Genomic DNA, 13,020 nt, shown 5'->3' on the forward strand with positions numbered 1-13,020 from the left:
CAAATACCACACCATCTGGCAGGGCAAGAGGGGAATATGCAGTCCTTACACACTCAGAAGGGCACAGAACACAACTCCCCCTCCACCTTGTTTTTGAAGTTTACAGAAGTGATCTGTAAATCTGTAAAAGATCACCAGTATTGCTTTCTTAAGGAGGAGAGCAAGAGTTCCTGAAGGCAAATCTTTCTTTTGCGGGGCGGGGGGAGGGGGGAAGTGGAAAATGGAGGGGGCAAGACAAGCCCAATGCCAAAGAAGACACCTGGGATTTAGGAATGTCTTGGGAGATTAATCTAGGCTGACTTCTTCCCTCTCTTCAACCCTCATTACTTTCTTGTGTAGCCAATTTGCCCTCTTTCACCTTGCAGCCAGCAAAGCCTTGTCCAGAAGTCTTCCGAGGTACAGCTGCCAGAAATACAAGGTGTCACAAGTACTTTGTGGTATTTTTTTAGATTAGCAGAATTTTATTTTTCAATAAAGAAAGTAACATTTAAAATATCAAAGTCCCTCAATATAGACCATGAAGAATAAACAAAGTTCCAAGTCTCCTGTACCTTCCTGCAAAAATCTGAGCTGGGATCGGATTTCCTGCCTTGTTTGTGAACAGAAGATTGATAATGTTTCTGCCAATACTGGTTTCATCTCTTAAGGAAAAACTGAGCACCAAATGTCAGGCTGAACTGGGGAATTTACTCGGGAACTGGGGAATTTACAAAAGCAGCTCGACTGCTTTTGTACTGGCCAAGCCACTGCTAACAAAAGCACACCAATAGGACACCAGAGGTACGCTGGGATCCAAGTGACTGCAGTCTAGCTCTAAGTTACATAGCCTTCCCCTTCCTCCCAACCCATGTCAAGAGACAGGAGTTGATCCTAAGGGTTCTATCTACACCTAAACATGGCTGGGTCCAGAAGGATGCAGCATGGCCTTCAGTTTGGCGCAAGAGATGGATGAATGCTACAGGTTGGCTAGTGACCCCTGGCAGGCTGAATGCAATAGGGAGTGCACAGAGAAAAGAACAGGGCAAGTGACAAGAACAGCTCTTCCATCTGATGGCTCTGCTGACTCTCACATGCCTTCCATTTTCATCTCTCTTTTGGGACAACCACAGTTATAGCCTTCTGGGGTTGTCATGCCTTACAGGACAATTATTTCCGCAGGATATTCACTGGGACGATCCTAAATATTTTTGCTAAAAATGACAAATTAGGTACCATTCTGAGACTGCCAGTAAGGAAAGAAGACTTCCCCAAGGCCTCTAGTCTTTTGCTACAGTTCTAGAGCTGCTGTGGGTGGCTCTGTAGAACCCCTGGCTCCATTCCTAGCAATCCCATTCCCTGGTCCATTAGTCACAGCAAGCAGTTTCTTGTAGAAACTGTTACACCACACAAACCCTTCTGTCAGCAAGCCCTTACAGACCATTAAGTAAAAGACATTTCTAAGCAGTTAGCAGATCCAATCTAAAAGGCAAAGCAACAACTAGCCCTGAAAGTACTGAACTATTACTGAGAAATTAAAAGAACTATTGTTTTGGTGTGAAAGAGTATTGGCATATATATCCCATGCTCTTTGGTAGCAATTAAACTAATCAAAAGCAGAAAGCACTGCCCCTCTCTTTTCCAGCTCCTTGAAAATCTCACACAGGGACAAACATGGGAGTTATGTTAGTTCCTGCAGCACAAAAACACCTGCTAAACAAGGCAGTGAAACAAAGATCTCTTTAAGAGATGCTAATGCCTGAATACACCTGGCAGCCCACTAGGAACAGAGTTCACGTTTGCAGAGATGCAGAAAATACCAATGCAACTCTCCCATCGCTGTTTTTAGTGAGGGTGTGAGGTGAGAAAAGGACTTTTAGGGCATGACAAGGAAAAGGGTTTTCTTGCAAGCAGGCTGTGCAATCCAGAGTCTCAACTGCTGTATTCAGAATAGCTTTTCTTTAGGGAAAGGGAACCAACACTAACTCTCTCTGAGGCTGGAGACCTCCAAACCAAAGCTAGCCAGCAGGCAGAGATGATCAGACGAGCAAAAAGGATTTGGTAAGCCATTTGCCATCAAGAGGACATCTTCAGAGAGAAGAGAAAGACGGCCAAGCAGCTTCAGGGCTCCATCCTTGTACAGCCTGCGACCTGACAAAGAAAATGGAATGAAACATCAGCCAGAGACTGGCACCACAGATTAACTCTACACACTCACAGAGGGATGCCTGTCAATCCTTTACTGTTCTTCCCCTGATAAATGAAGACAGTCTGCACAAACACTACATGCACCTTTGAGCCTGGATGTGAAAGCAGTGAGCATCCTACAATGCTGCTGTTTATGGTTTCATATACTTGCAGGGATAGGAAGCAAGAATACACTAAATTCACCAGGTAGTTGCTTACATGAGAAGTTCCTTTTATGGACTGTGGCCTAGCAATAGCTTCAGATTCTCCCCCAAGGAGGAATTAATCTCTTCATTCCTAATCCCAAGGAATGTTCCCCAAACTTGATCCTGACATGACTCAAATCAGCTCCAAGAGAGTTCCTGGGTGCATTTACATGCAGTCTTTCATCAACAGAACTCCTGTTTCCGGCAGCAGAGAGAAGGTGCCACTGTAAGGGAACTAGAGTCACCTCTTTCCAAGAACAGCATGCGGTCTCAGAGAAACCAGAAGTCCAAGCCTTGCACTCAGGACCCAGCACTGCTTGTTACCAGGAGCACAAGTAAGATATTTATACAGAAGAAAAGAATCTATTCTGTTCTAGCTTCCTCAAAAGTCAACATGAACCTAAGCGGCCTCATTTTTTTCACAGCAAAAATAAACAGTGTCTTCTCATGGTACATGAGCAAATGTACACCTTGTGTATTATTTCAAAGACACATCCTGTAGATCCACCAGCTTAATGAAATGCACTGCCCATCTGGCCTGTCTCAGAGTCCTCTTCCAATGTCACAAGGACAAGCCCTGCACTGCCGCACTCACCTGCCTTGTTCTCCACAGGCTCTGCTGAGTAGAAAATGTAATCAACAGTGGCTCCAAGCCCCATGGGCATCGTTGTGACCTCCGGGCGTCCCCTGTGTGGCAAGAAGTGGCTGTAGACAGAGGTCAGGTTGAGGCCATGCTGAATAACACCTGAACACCTGCACACAAACAGGCACTGTTTACCAACGGAGGAAAGAGAATTATGCCTTTTCAGTACTGCAGTCACAGCTGAAAGCTGATGCAACTGTCTAAACTACTCCTACTTTATGAGCATATAAAATCTTTCAGAACTATTCACTCCGCTTACATCAAAGCAAGACAGACTGTGAATTTCCTTTGTCTTCAATATCCAGTCCTATATATGCCTATGCCCTTCGTTCTCAATCTCACCAACAAAATGCTGACAGAGAGCACCCAGCTACTGGGACAATCCTGGGTGAATCTAGCTCTCCCAGATAGCCCTCCTTACTCTCTTTCACTCTCTCATTTACCTCAGTCCTTACATCAGCCAGATTTTCAGTGCTCAGGAAAACAAGGCTGAGTTTGAAGACTGGGGCCATTGAAGGTGCACCAAGTTACCTTGGGATGAATGGCTGGGGCTCAGGGTCTTTCACCATGGCAGCAGGCTTGGGCCAGTGTGCAGGGCGGTCTGCAAAGGAGCAAAAAGATTCCAGCCAGACCTACACAGATCCCAGAACAGACTGCTCATCCCAAGTCTGAGAAGCTTCTCCTGAAACCAAATGAATCTTTTTGCCCAAGAAGAGCACATAGCTTCCAGTCACGAACATCTTAAAGGAAAATATCCAAAGAAAAACAAGCTGTAGCATTACCTCCACCTCATGTTTTCCTTGAAATCATAGAATCATAGTTATAGAACAGCCTGGGTTGGAAGGGACCTTAAAGATCATCTAGCTCCATCCCTCCATCCCATGGGCAAGGATGTCACCCACCATATTAGGCTGCCCAGGGCCTCATACAACCTGGCCTTGAAAATTTTCCAGGGATGTGGCATCCACAACTTCTCTGGGACCTGGCCCAATGCCTTACTACCTTCTATGTAAAGAATTTTAGGAAGTATAAAACCATTTCTCCTTGTCCCATCACCATGCACCTGTGTAAATAGTCACTCTCCCTCTTTATTTATAAGCCCCCTTTAAGTACTGGAAGGCAGAAATGAGGCCTCAGTGAAGTCTTCTCCAGTCCAAACTCCCTCAGTCTGCCCCCAGAGGAGAGGCTCCATTGAGCTAGGAGAGTGACAAGTTGGAAAGTCTCCCATTAATACCTGGTTTAGCATCTGTCACACCTTCCAAGAGGACCAGCTGTGGTGGTCGTTCACAGGCAACATCGCAAAAGCGGAACTGCAGCAGGAAGTCACGGCTGTATTCACGTCTCCCTGCAGAGAAAAGTACAAGTTAAAAGAAGAAAGAACTGCAGCAAAGTCACATCTCCAGGGAACACCTACATGTATTTTAGACATTTGGGCCTCTTAGACCTCTTTTGTTTGAGAGACGCTTTTGTGTCCAAGCACTCTGATACCATGAGAATAGAAATTACCTAATAACCTACATGTAGAACAGAATAGATGTATAAAAGAAATGAGCACAGCCATTGCTATCCTTCAAATGCTACAGTCATGGTCAGCACAAAGTAAGAATGTCCTCTCTGAGACATCAAAAATTCAAGGGACTTTCAAGCAGATCAGTTAGTGTGCAACTCCAGGAAATGTCTGCTGAGAAGAACATTTCTGGTGATCAGGCTACAAATTCTACACAAAAGCTATTTTGTGTGGGCTCCATTTTTTTTAATCCTTTCTACAGATGCAAGAACAGGCATGATTGTAATGGGTCTTAGGAATGATTTGTTTAAGTGGTTTGCAAATACTATCCAAAGCCACACCCCAAACACCTGTAGATGAAAGCTGTGCCTGCTGAACATAGTTTACAACTGCACAAAAACATAAGTCTGGGAATATGAAAGAGATGCACAGATTAATTTTTACTGGTAGAGGAGCATTCAGCTCCTGACTAGAGAAAGAAAATGGAAGAAATGAGGCTACAGCAATAAGTTCTGCAAAAAATTAATTTAATTTAATTTTAATTTATTTAATTCATATATGAAGTAGAGAATCTTTGTCAAGTGCCTCATGCAGCACATGCCCAAGCTACTCAGAGAGACAGCAAGGTCCACAACCTGCCCATCCTCAGCAAACTCATGTCAGTGCATACTGGAGCTCACCAAGTTTCTTTGGCTGGCACAGGGTGACATACTGGCACTTGTCTGTTACACCCAGTGAGCTCGGCCACAGTGGGGCCAGCAGTTTCCGTGGATACAATTGCTGGGAAAAGTCTTCCTGACCAGACACCTGCAAGAAAGCCAGACAAGGAGAGCAACCATCAGTGACATAAAGCAGATGTGAAAGCCATAGACAATGTACATATATACGCTTGCCAAGAGCCAGACAGGAGAATGCTCTCATAGAAAGGCTTGAACTAAGCTATTCAGAATATGGTACAGGTATAATAAACTGCAGGGGACAGACACAATTAGTTAAAAGTCACCTGGCAAGATACTTTACAGGCATCTTATTGAAGTGACGATTTAGCTTGAACACCAACCATATATTTGATCACAGAAACACAGTAAGGCATAATCACAAGAGGCTCTACCATTAAGTAACCACTTCAAACTTCTTTTGGAACAAACGTCCATATAAAATTTCAGTAAGTCTTCGTGGAGTTGCATTTCCCTACACTTCCAGTCACCCAGGCATAAAAACTCCATAAGAAAGGAAAAAAATACTTGAAATTAAGTGGTCTATTATCACAAGTCTGCCTCAAGAGAAACCAAAAGAGCAGTGGTGGAAACAACACACACACTTGTCTGCTTCTTTCCCCTGTACTGGTGGAGACGTTGGGGAAGACCACTGAATAACTTAATTCAGTATTAAGACTATTTTCTCACAAGAGAAAAAATGCAGCCATGTGTTTGTCTAGCAACATACAATAAAGAGTTATCCAATCCCAATTCTGGCTGGAAACTACCTTCCAGGCTGGCATCCCATGGTAGGAAAGTTCACCATTTCGGATGAATTTGTAGAGTGGAGAATCAGGTACAGAGTTCAGGTCTCCACACAAAATGACAGGATAGTAGCTGCCTTCAGTAGTTCTTGCAATTTTGTCAATCTCTGCTAGCAGCAAGGCCACCTGAGCCAGTTTGATATCTCCTCGACGAGGATTGAACAACACATGAGTGTTGGCCACACACAAAGGACTGACTGCCTTCAGACCTAGGTCCTCTGGGAGCACAGGCTGTAGCAGCAGCACCAAGCCCACATTATCCCGATTGAGGATGTCCAGGCCAGGCCGGAAGTATTCTACAGGGCTGAGACTGATCAGCTGGAACCTGCTGTGCTTATAGCACACTGCACATCCATCCGTCTTCGTCCCAGTCCTCCGTTTATAGAAGCATGCAAAGCCTGAAAAGAAACCATCACCTATTAAAAGGTTTATCCAGTCAGTACCTCAGCCTCAGCAAGTCTGTATAGAAAAGGTTCCTACTACATTTGGGTACAGCAATATACTCAATTCTGTTCCAATCACCCTTTATTATTAGTCATTGGGGGTATTTTCTCTCTCCTTGTCCTTCTAGGGCCCTCTGTTTTGTTACTCTGATCTTTCAACTCAGAGGCATCAATCGCAAAAGAAAGGATAAAGGTCTAGGCAGATAGTTCAGAAGGGCCAGCAGCCACCTAGCAAATAGGAAGAGGTCTCTTGAAACTGAGTACTTTGAAAATGTTAAGCAGGAAGCACTGCTTGGCCAGTCCCATGAGCTGGATGTACAGACCCACAAAAGCAGGACATACCCATCTCCTTGAATGTTGGTTCCAGTTGCTCCCAGTAATGGTTCTCTTGCACTTCCTGGAGACATAGAACCTGGAAGGAAGGCAGAGACATCACTTGCTCCACAAGTATTTGCTAGTTACCTTGTTAAGGAGAAGAAAGTGGAAAAGCGCACTCACATACCAATCCTACAAATAGAAATGTCAATTCTGTCCTGTACTTTTCAGATGAAAAGCACTAACTTTCTGGGTCACATCAGCGTATCATTCAGTTTTCCGGTGATGAGATAAAAGATCCTTCATCCCACAAAGAGGACTCAAAGAATAGAGAAATTCATGAAGTCCTCTTCTATGCAGGTGTCCCCTCCTGTGCTGCCTTAGAAAACTGATCCTTCTTCCTCTACTTCTGCTGTTTATAGAAATTAAGCCTTGCTATCAAAGTATGACTAGTTTCGACAATCAAAGCAAGACACACACCAAAAACACAGGCTGTGAAAGTCCTCAAACACTCTCAGAGCAATCAGTGTCCAGTTACCAAGCAGGTAGTATCTTCCTAGGACTTGCCTCCGTCTTTTTCTTTTCTTAATACCGTTAGATCAAACAAGGAATTCAAATTCTGGTGACACTGATATAGAGAGGGCTCAGTCATACTTACATCAGGATCCCAATGCTGGATCTCCTGCAAAAGGTTTGGAAGGCGGTAGCTCCAGCTCAGGATGTCTGGATGACAGTGTATATAGAGATCAAGGCCCTGCTCCACCAGGTCCTGGGCAAGGATGTTGTAAGACATGACTCGAAACTCAAAGAGAGAAGTGTTTTTTGAGACCTGTTCTAAGACACAGGGCTGGACAGAAAGATCCTCCCAATCTCTCCATAAGATCTCTATATTAGGAGACAAAAAGCAAAGTTACATCCACACTGGGTACCTTGTTGATACTTTGCTTCTCCTGAGACCCAGAAAATTCTCGTTCCCTAAGCTAGGGCACTCTAGCCTCTGAGCAAACCCTCATCCACTCTGGTTTTCAGATGCTGCATCTGGATATCTTTGGATAGTTGTCTGTAGGGATGGCACAACACATGACCAGAGTCAAGCATACTGAAACACCAGACACACTTTTTGTGTGCTTTTTAGAGTACAAAGACAGCATTTGAGAACAATAAGGAACATGCATTGATATTCAGACCATAGTCTAACAGCACAGAAACCACTAGCTGTGACCAGCCCCTCCTCAGCAAAACCTCACTTTACAGTTTTCACCAGCAGATCCTGTCAACTCCACAGGAACAATCAATGTCTTACTGACAGCAAGCCCAGACACATTCACTACAAATGCCAACCCCAAACTAAACATTAGATTCAGAGCCATCACTGACCATGGTAGGGCACCTCTGTTGGGACAGGATAAAATGGCACCGCATCCTGAATGGGCTGGGCTGGGAGCACTGGTGGCACTGTCTCTCCATCACATGCTAAACTCCAGGCCAGCACAGCTGGGTCATCATTCAGCACTTCCACATTGATACCATCACAGCCAGCTGTCTGGTGATCTGTCTGTGGCACCACAGCTGCCCAAGGAGCACTGCCTGCTACAGTCACTGTTTCCTCTGCTGGTAATCTTGCCAGTTCAGCCACTGCATGATCTTGCAATTCTGAAGAAGCCAAGGTGTTTAGCTCCGAGAGCTGCTGATCAGCACACTGGGCGACTTCTGGAGATGTATTCAGGTCACTGAGGCTGGTCATCAATAGCTCTGAACCTTCTAACCAAGCACTAGTGAGTGTAACTGATACTTTCCTTGCTGCTGGAACACTCTCATTGGCTGGCAAATTCCCTACTTCTTCTTCCAGCCACTGCTGGAGAAGGGCTTCTTGCTCTTCTGGGACTGATCTTCCTGTGGTTGCAGCAAAGACACCTTCTATCTGGGTGGATGGGCTCTTTGCCAGAAGCACATTCTTTTGACAGGCAGAGAAAGCATCTGTCATTTAAAAACAAAATCAAAATAAGAGAGCTAGAAATGCTTTCTTACTCATTCTTTTCTTATTCCAATGCATTTGCTGTACAATACACCCATTCAGTACAGCAACCCAAACAAATTACTTCTCTGAGAAAAAGCAGTTACAGTCTAAATAACTTCCCCTGCCTCCTCCAGAATGCTAAACCACAATCCAAGTTCAGTTACACTAATCCAAGTCACTGAAATTGCATACTATAGAAATGGCTTTATCAAATCTAGGGAATGCAATTCTAACTCAGGCAGCACTATAGACAGCCAAGCTGAAAGGCCTTGTGGAAACTATCAGCTCTCAGCAACATATGTAAAGGCACAGTCTCTAAAGGTTAGCTGATCAGATGCATGGACTGAGAAGCCACGGTCTTCTAGATCATCACTTGGAGCAAGTTTCTTTCCAGGGACTGACTAAGAAATACAGGTCAGCTAACAAAATAAAATATATCACACGAATGTGTTGTAGAAGAAAAACCATTCTGTAACTAAGAGATGAAAAACAAAGCCACAGAGGGGCCAACATATGCCTTATTAGAGAGAGTATATGCACAGAAGTAGTCCTGGTAAGAATTACAGATCACCTGATGACTGACATGGCAAAAAAATAAAACCACTTTAAACTGCTTTTAATGTAACATTAAATATATTAATATTTTGTGTGTTAAAGTAGAAAAAGACATCTCCTTTCACTTGCATCTATACACAAGATGGCATTTATGTTTTGCTATGAATTCTGCACAGACACTCATCCCTACTGTTAATGAGAAACTTCTGTTGATTACAAATCACTTTTTTTCTCTGCATCCCTGTCAGTCAGCCACAGCAGTAACATACAGGAGTCAGCAACATCCATGTATAGTTTCACTGTATCTTTTGTGTCAAAGTTTTCTGTATGTGTCAGAAAAGGAGCTTTAGGAACCATACTTCTCTCTGTCGGTTTGTAATTAAATTCATTAATGTCACAGACACCAGCACACCAAGGTAATGTTTCCACACGCCACTGGCCAGGCACGATAAGTGCCTACAAGAGCCTGTTAATACACAGTAGGAGCTGAATTTGAGAGGAATAAGCTTGCTGCTCCACTATGAAAAAAGACAGCGTGCCAGTCCAGTAGCTGCTACAGGCCCAGGGACAGGTTCAGGCTGGAGGGTGGCTTTACATGAGCTCAGTAAGTAGGGACTGTGATAGGGAAACTAAGTGAAATAGAGATGCACATAAAATATAAGTCCATCCACGAAGTCACCCGCAGATCCTTGGGGGATCATAGATATCTGAGCAGCCCATCTGCAAGGATCTCCCCAAGCCTGGAGAGCAGACTAGGGGCAGGAGCTAGAGCCCTTGCGCAAAGCGCAGTCTGCCTCTGCAGCACAACAGCCGGCAGCTGTTCCCTCCAAACACGCAGCTCCTCGCGCTGCCCGGGGCCAGCAGCCCCGGCCCGGCCAGGAGCCCCAGGCCCCACCTGCCCAGGGCCTCGGGGAGCTCTGGGGCAGCCGGGCCGACCCCGGCCGCCGGGCCGCACCCCCCTCAGGCCGGGGCGACGGGACATCCCCGCTCCTCCGAGCCACCCCCGCCAGCTCCCCCTGCCCGCCCCACCGCCCGCCCAGGGCCGGGTTACCTCGGAGGGCCTGGAGGAGCCGCGCCGCCGGCAGCAGCACATAGCAGAGCACGGTGCCGATCATGCCGCCCGGCCCGGCCTCCACCGCCCCCAGCCCGGCCCCGCCGCCGCGCCGGCCCCGCCTCAGCTACGGCCTCACGCCGCTGGCTCGTCGGAGCCCGGCGTGCCCAGGCACTCACCGCGTCGGGCTCCCGGGACTCGCAGCCGGCTCGGGCCTGCGCCTCCCCGAGCGCCGCTCCAGGGCCGCCCGCTCCCGGGAGGCCGCGGCCCGTGGTGGGACGGCCCCGGCCGGGGTGGGGCCCTGCCTGCCTCGGTGTAGGGCAGGAGCGCGGCCGGGACTCAGGGACTGCGGAGGGGCCCGACAGCCGTGCTGTGACCCTGCGCTGAGTGAGGGCTGCGTTATCGCCCCGCCACCCTGAAATTTGTAGTTTCAAACAAAAATTTTCACCCCCTGTTCTCCAGAAATGCAAACAGGACAATTTCCATGATTTTTTTTTTTTCCTGGGAAGCCACCATTTGCTCCAGATGTTACGCAGGCTTTTCGAACACCACTGATAATAGCCAAGGTTTTGCAAAAGCACAACCTGTATGCGGCAGTGGCGATGGGGCGGGGGAGACAGCGGAGCAGGAGTGTGCCCTCACTCGGTGCTGCCGGGAGGTCATCAGAGGTTTCCAAAATGAGTCCTCACCTGGCTGTGAGTACTCTGGCTTTTGCAAATTGAGATCCATCACATGCTGAAACCAGACAGTTGCATATGAAAAGTGAAGTCCTGGTTGAAGTCCAGAATTTCAATGTTTGCTTCGCTCCACAATCAAATGTTTTCAACATCCAAAGGCAAACAGATTGAGCTGAGTGCACAACAGCTTTCTTACACCAAATACACATTTCTGAAGTATAATCTCAGTAGTCTTCTTCCAAACTCTAACATGGGCACCTGCAACGAAGTTAAGATTAATGTTATCCCTGCCTTTTGCACTGATGAGTGCTGCCAAACTGTCCCCTTGATGGTGACCAGGTGCCATCTCATGGGTCATAATTAAATGAAACACTTGGTGATGTGTAGAAAAATCCCACTGTGAAAAGCCAGTGTCCACAAAAGAGACAGAGGAACCTTTCATCTTTATTCGAGTAAAGGGATAGAGTCCACTAGGCCATACCCCCATGGGGTCTCTCTCAAGCTTTTGGAAGACGCAGCCTCCTTTTATTCTGAACTCCTGGCTGCACATTGCCCTCTTCCTTCTCCCATTAGCTGAGGTATTAGGAAGGTACAGACTTCCCAAACTACCTACTACACATTGCCCAAAAGTTTAGAATCTCAAATTATCTGGATTCTGCAAAAAATGCAGCTTCATATTCATGAAGACATTAAGACCCGTTTCTAAGACATAAACACCCATTTCTCCTAAAATCCCCCATTCTTCCAGAACCTAATCGGTTCTTTCACATCGAGCTGTTTGTGAAGACATTAAGACCCATCTCTCCCATCAGTAATTAGCACAATGAGGGTCCACAGCTAGGATCTGAGATGGTGATATAATGTACATAAATAATAATCCTACAACTCTTTTTCAAATCTGCATTTATAAAACACCACAGACCATAGAAGCAGAGACTTGTCTCAAATCCCACAGATGTCTCTGGCAAAACACTGGACTGTGGTCTCCCATCTGCTATTGCAGTAACCAATCCATCATTGGTTTCTAGTCAGAGAATGGAAGATGTTCTCCAGAGGAAGGATCTGCAACATTAAGAGCTCATAACTGGGTCATTTAAAACCAGCCTGTTCCTTAAAAGGAAAGACCTAAGAAAAGATCAACCAACCTACATCAGAATAATCTGACTGAAATCAGAGAAAAATGTTAGCTGGTGCTACAAACAAGCAAGAAACTGTGGCCAAATAGCCACAGTTGTTTGGCCTACACTAGAAAAATATTTACAAACTTTGGCAATAAAATCAAAGCTGACAATGGTCATCCACTTCAGGGTCAAGCCTTTCACTAGATTTTGTGGTATTTTGTTCTTTTTCCAATATAATCCTTCCACGGTCTCTAATGACTGGTCTATTTGAGAGGTCTATGTAGAACTTAAGGGAATAAAGCCACTAAAATTATCCTATTCTTGGGGAAATGGGAATATTTCTAAGTGTATGAATTAGTTATGCTCAACCTTTATCAGACAGCCTCTTCTGTTACAGTTTTGGTTTTGGCACCTTAGGAAAAGTCACAAAGTTATCGGTAAAAAAGATGTAAAATAATAAGCACGGACACACTTTTGGCACTAACAGCAGTTGGTGAAATGAGTGAGTACTTGATTCAAGGCCCCATTAAGTGCTGACATGTTTACAAGCCACACTTTATTACTGAACATACTGGGAATTTGGCAGTAGGGAAGTATGAACTGTTCCAGATTAAAAAGGTGAATACATTCCTATCTTCATCTCGTTTAACACTGTAACTGCCACAGTCTGACTTTATCACGAAATTGTACAAACTGGAATATGAACTTAAAGGAGACAAGAACACTTAGCAGCAGCCTGGCATGACTCTTTGATAAATCTGGGAGAGGAAGGGGGAAGGTCCACAGCCAAAACCATAGCT

The 13,020-nt window shown here is 45.6% G+C and overlaps 1 protein-coding gene across 3 annotated transcripts in view; it reads right to left on the reverse strand.

The window, feature by feature from the left end:
• ANGEL1 (angel homolog 1) overlaps positions 1-10,712 on the reverse strand; it is a 14,345-nt gene extending 3,633 nt beyond the window's left edge. The window contains exons 1-10 of one of the 3 annotated variants that reach the window (XM_088167400.1): positions 10,423-10,571; positions 8,177-8,776; positions 7,458-7,684; positions 6,827-6,896; positions 6,006-6,439; positions 5,200-5,326; positions 4,247-4,357; positions 3,544-3,613; positions 2,965-3,122; positions 1,963-2,127 (exon numbers count right to left, since the gene is read on the reverse strand). In XM_088167400.1, the coding sequence (XP_088023526.1) occupies positions 1,963-2,127; positions 2,965-3,122; positions 3,544-3,613; positions 4,247-4,357; positions 5,200-5,326; positions 6,006-6,439; positions 6,827-6,896; positions 7,458-7,684; positions 8,177-8,776; positions 10,423-10,486 (2,026 nt within the window). In that variant the 5' untranslated portion in view covers positions 10,487-10,571. Of the gene's footprint in view, positions 1-431; positions 2,128-2,964; positions 3,123-3,543; positions 3,614-4,246; positions 4,358-5,199; positions 5,327-6,005; positions 6,440-6,826; positions 6,897-7,457; positions 7,685-8,176; positions 8,777-10,422; positions 10,572-10,601 lie in introns of those variants that run through there. The other 2 variants (XM_014869792.2, XM_014869791.2) reach the window with 2 other exon arrangements.
• Between the last annotated feature and the right edge of the window lie 2,308 nt (positions 10,713-13,020).

This window comes from Sturnus vulgaris, chromosome 6 (assembly GCF_052056855.1).
Source record: "Sturnus vulgaris isolate bStuVul1 chromosome 6, bStuVul1.hap1, whole genome shotgun sequence".
Lineage (NCBI taxonomy): Eukaryota > Metazoa > Chordata > Aves > Passeriformes > Sturnidae > Sturnus > Sturnus vulgaris.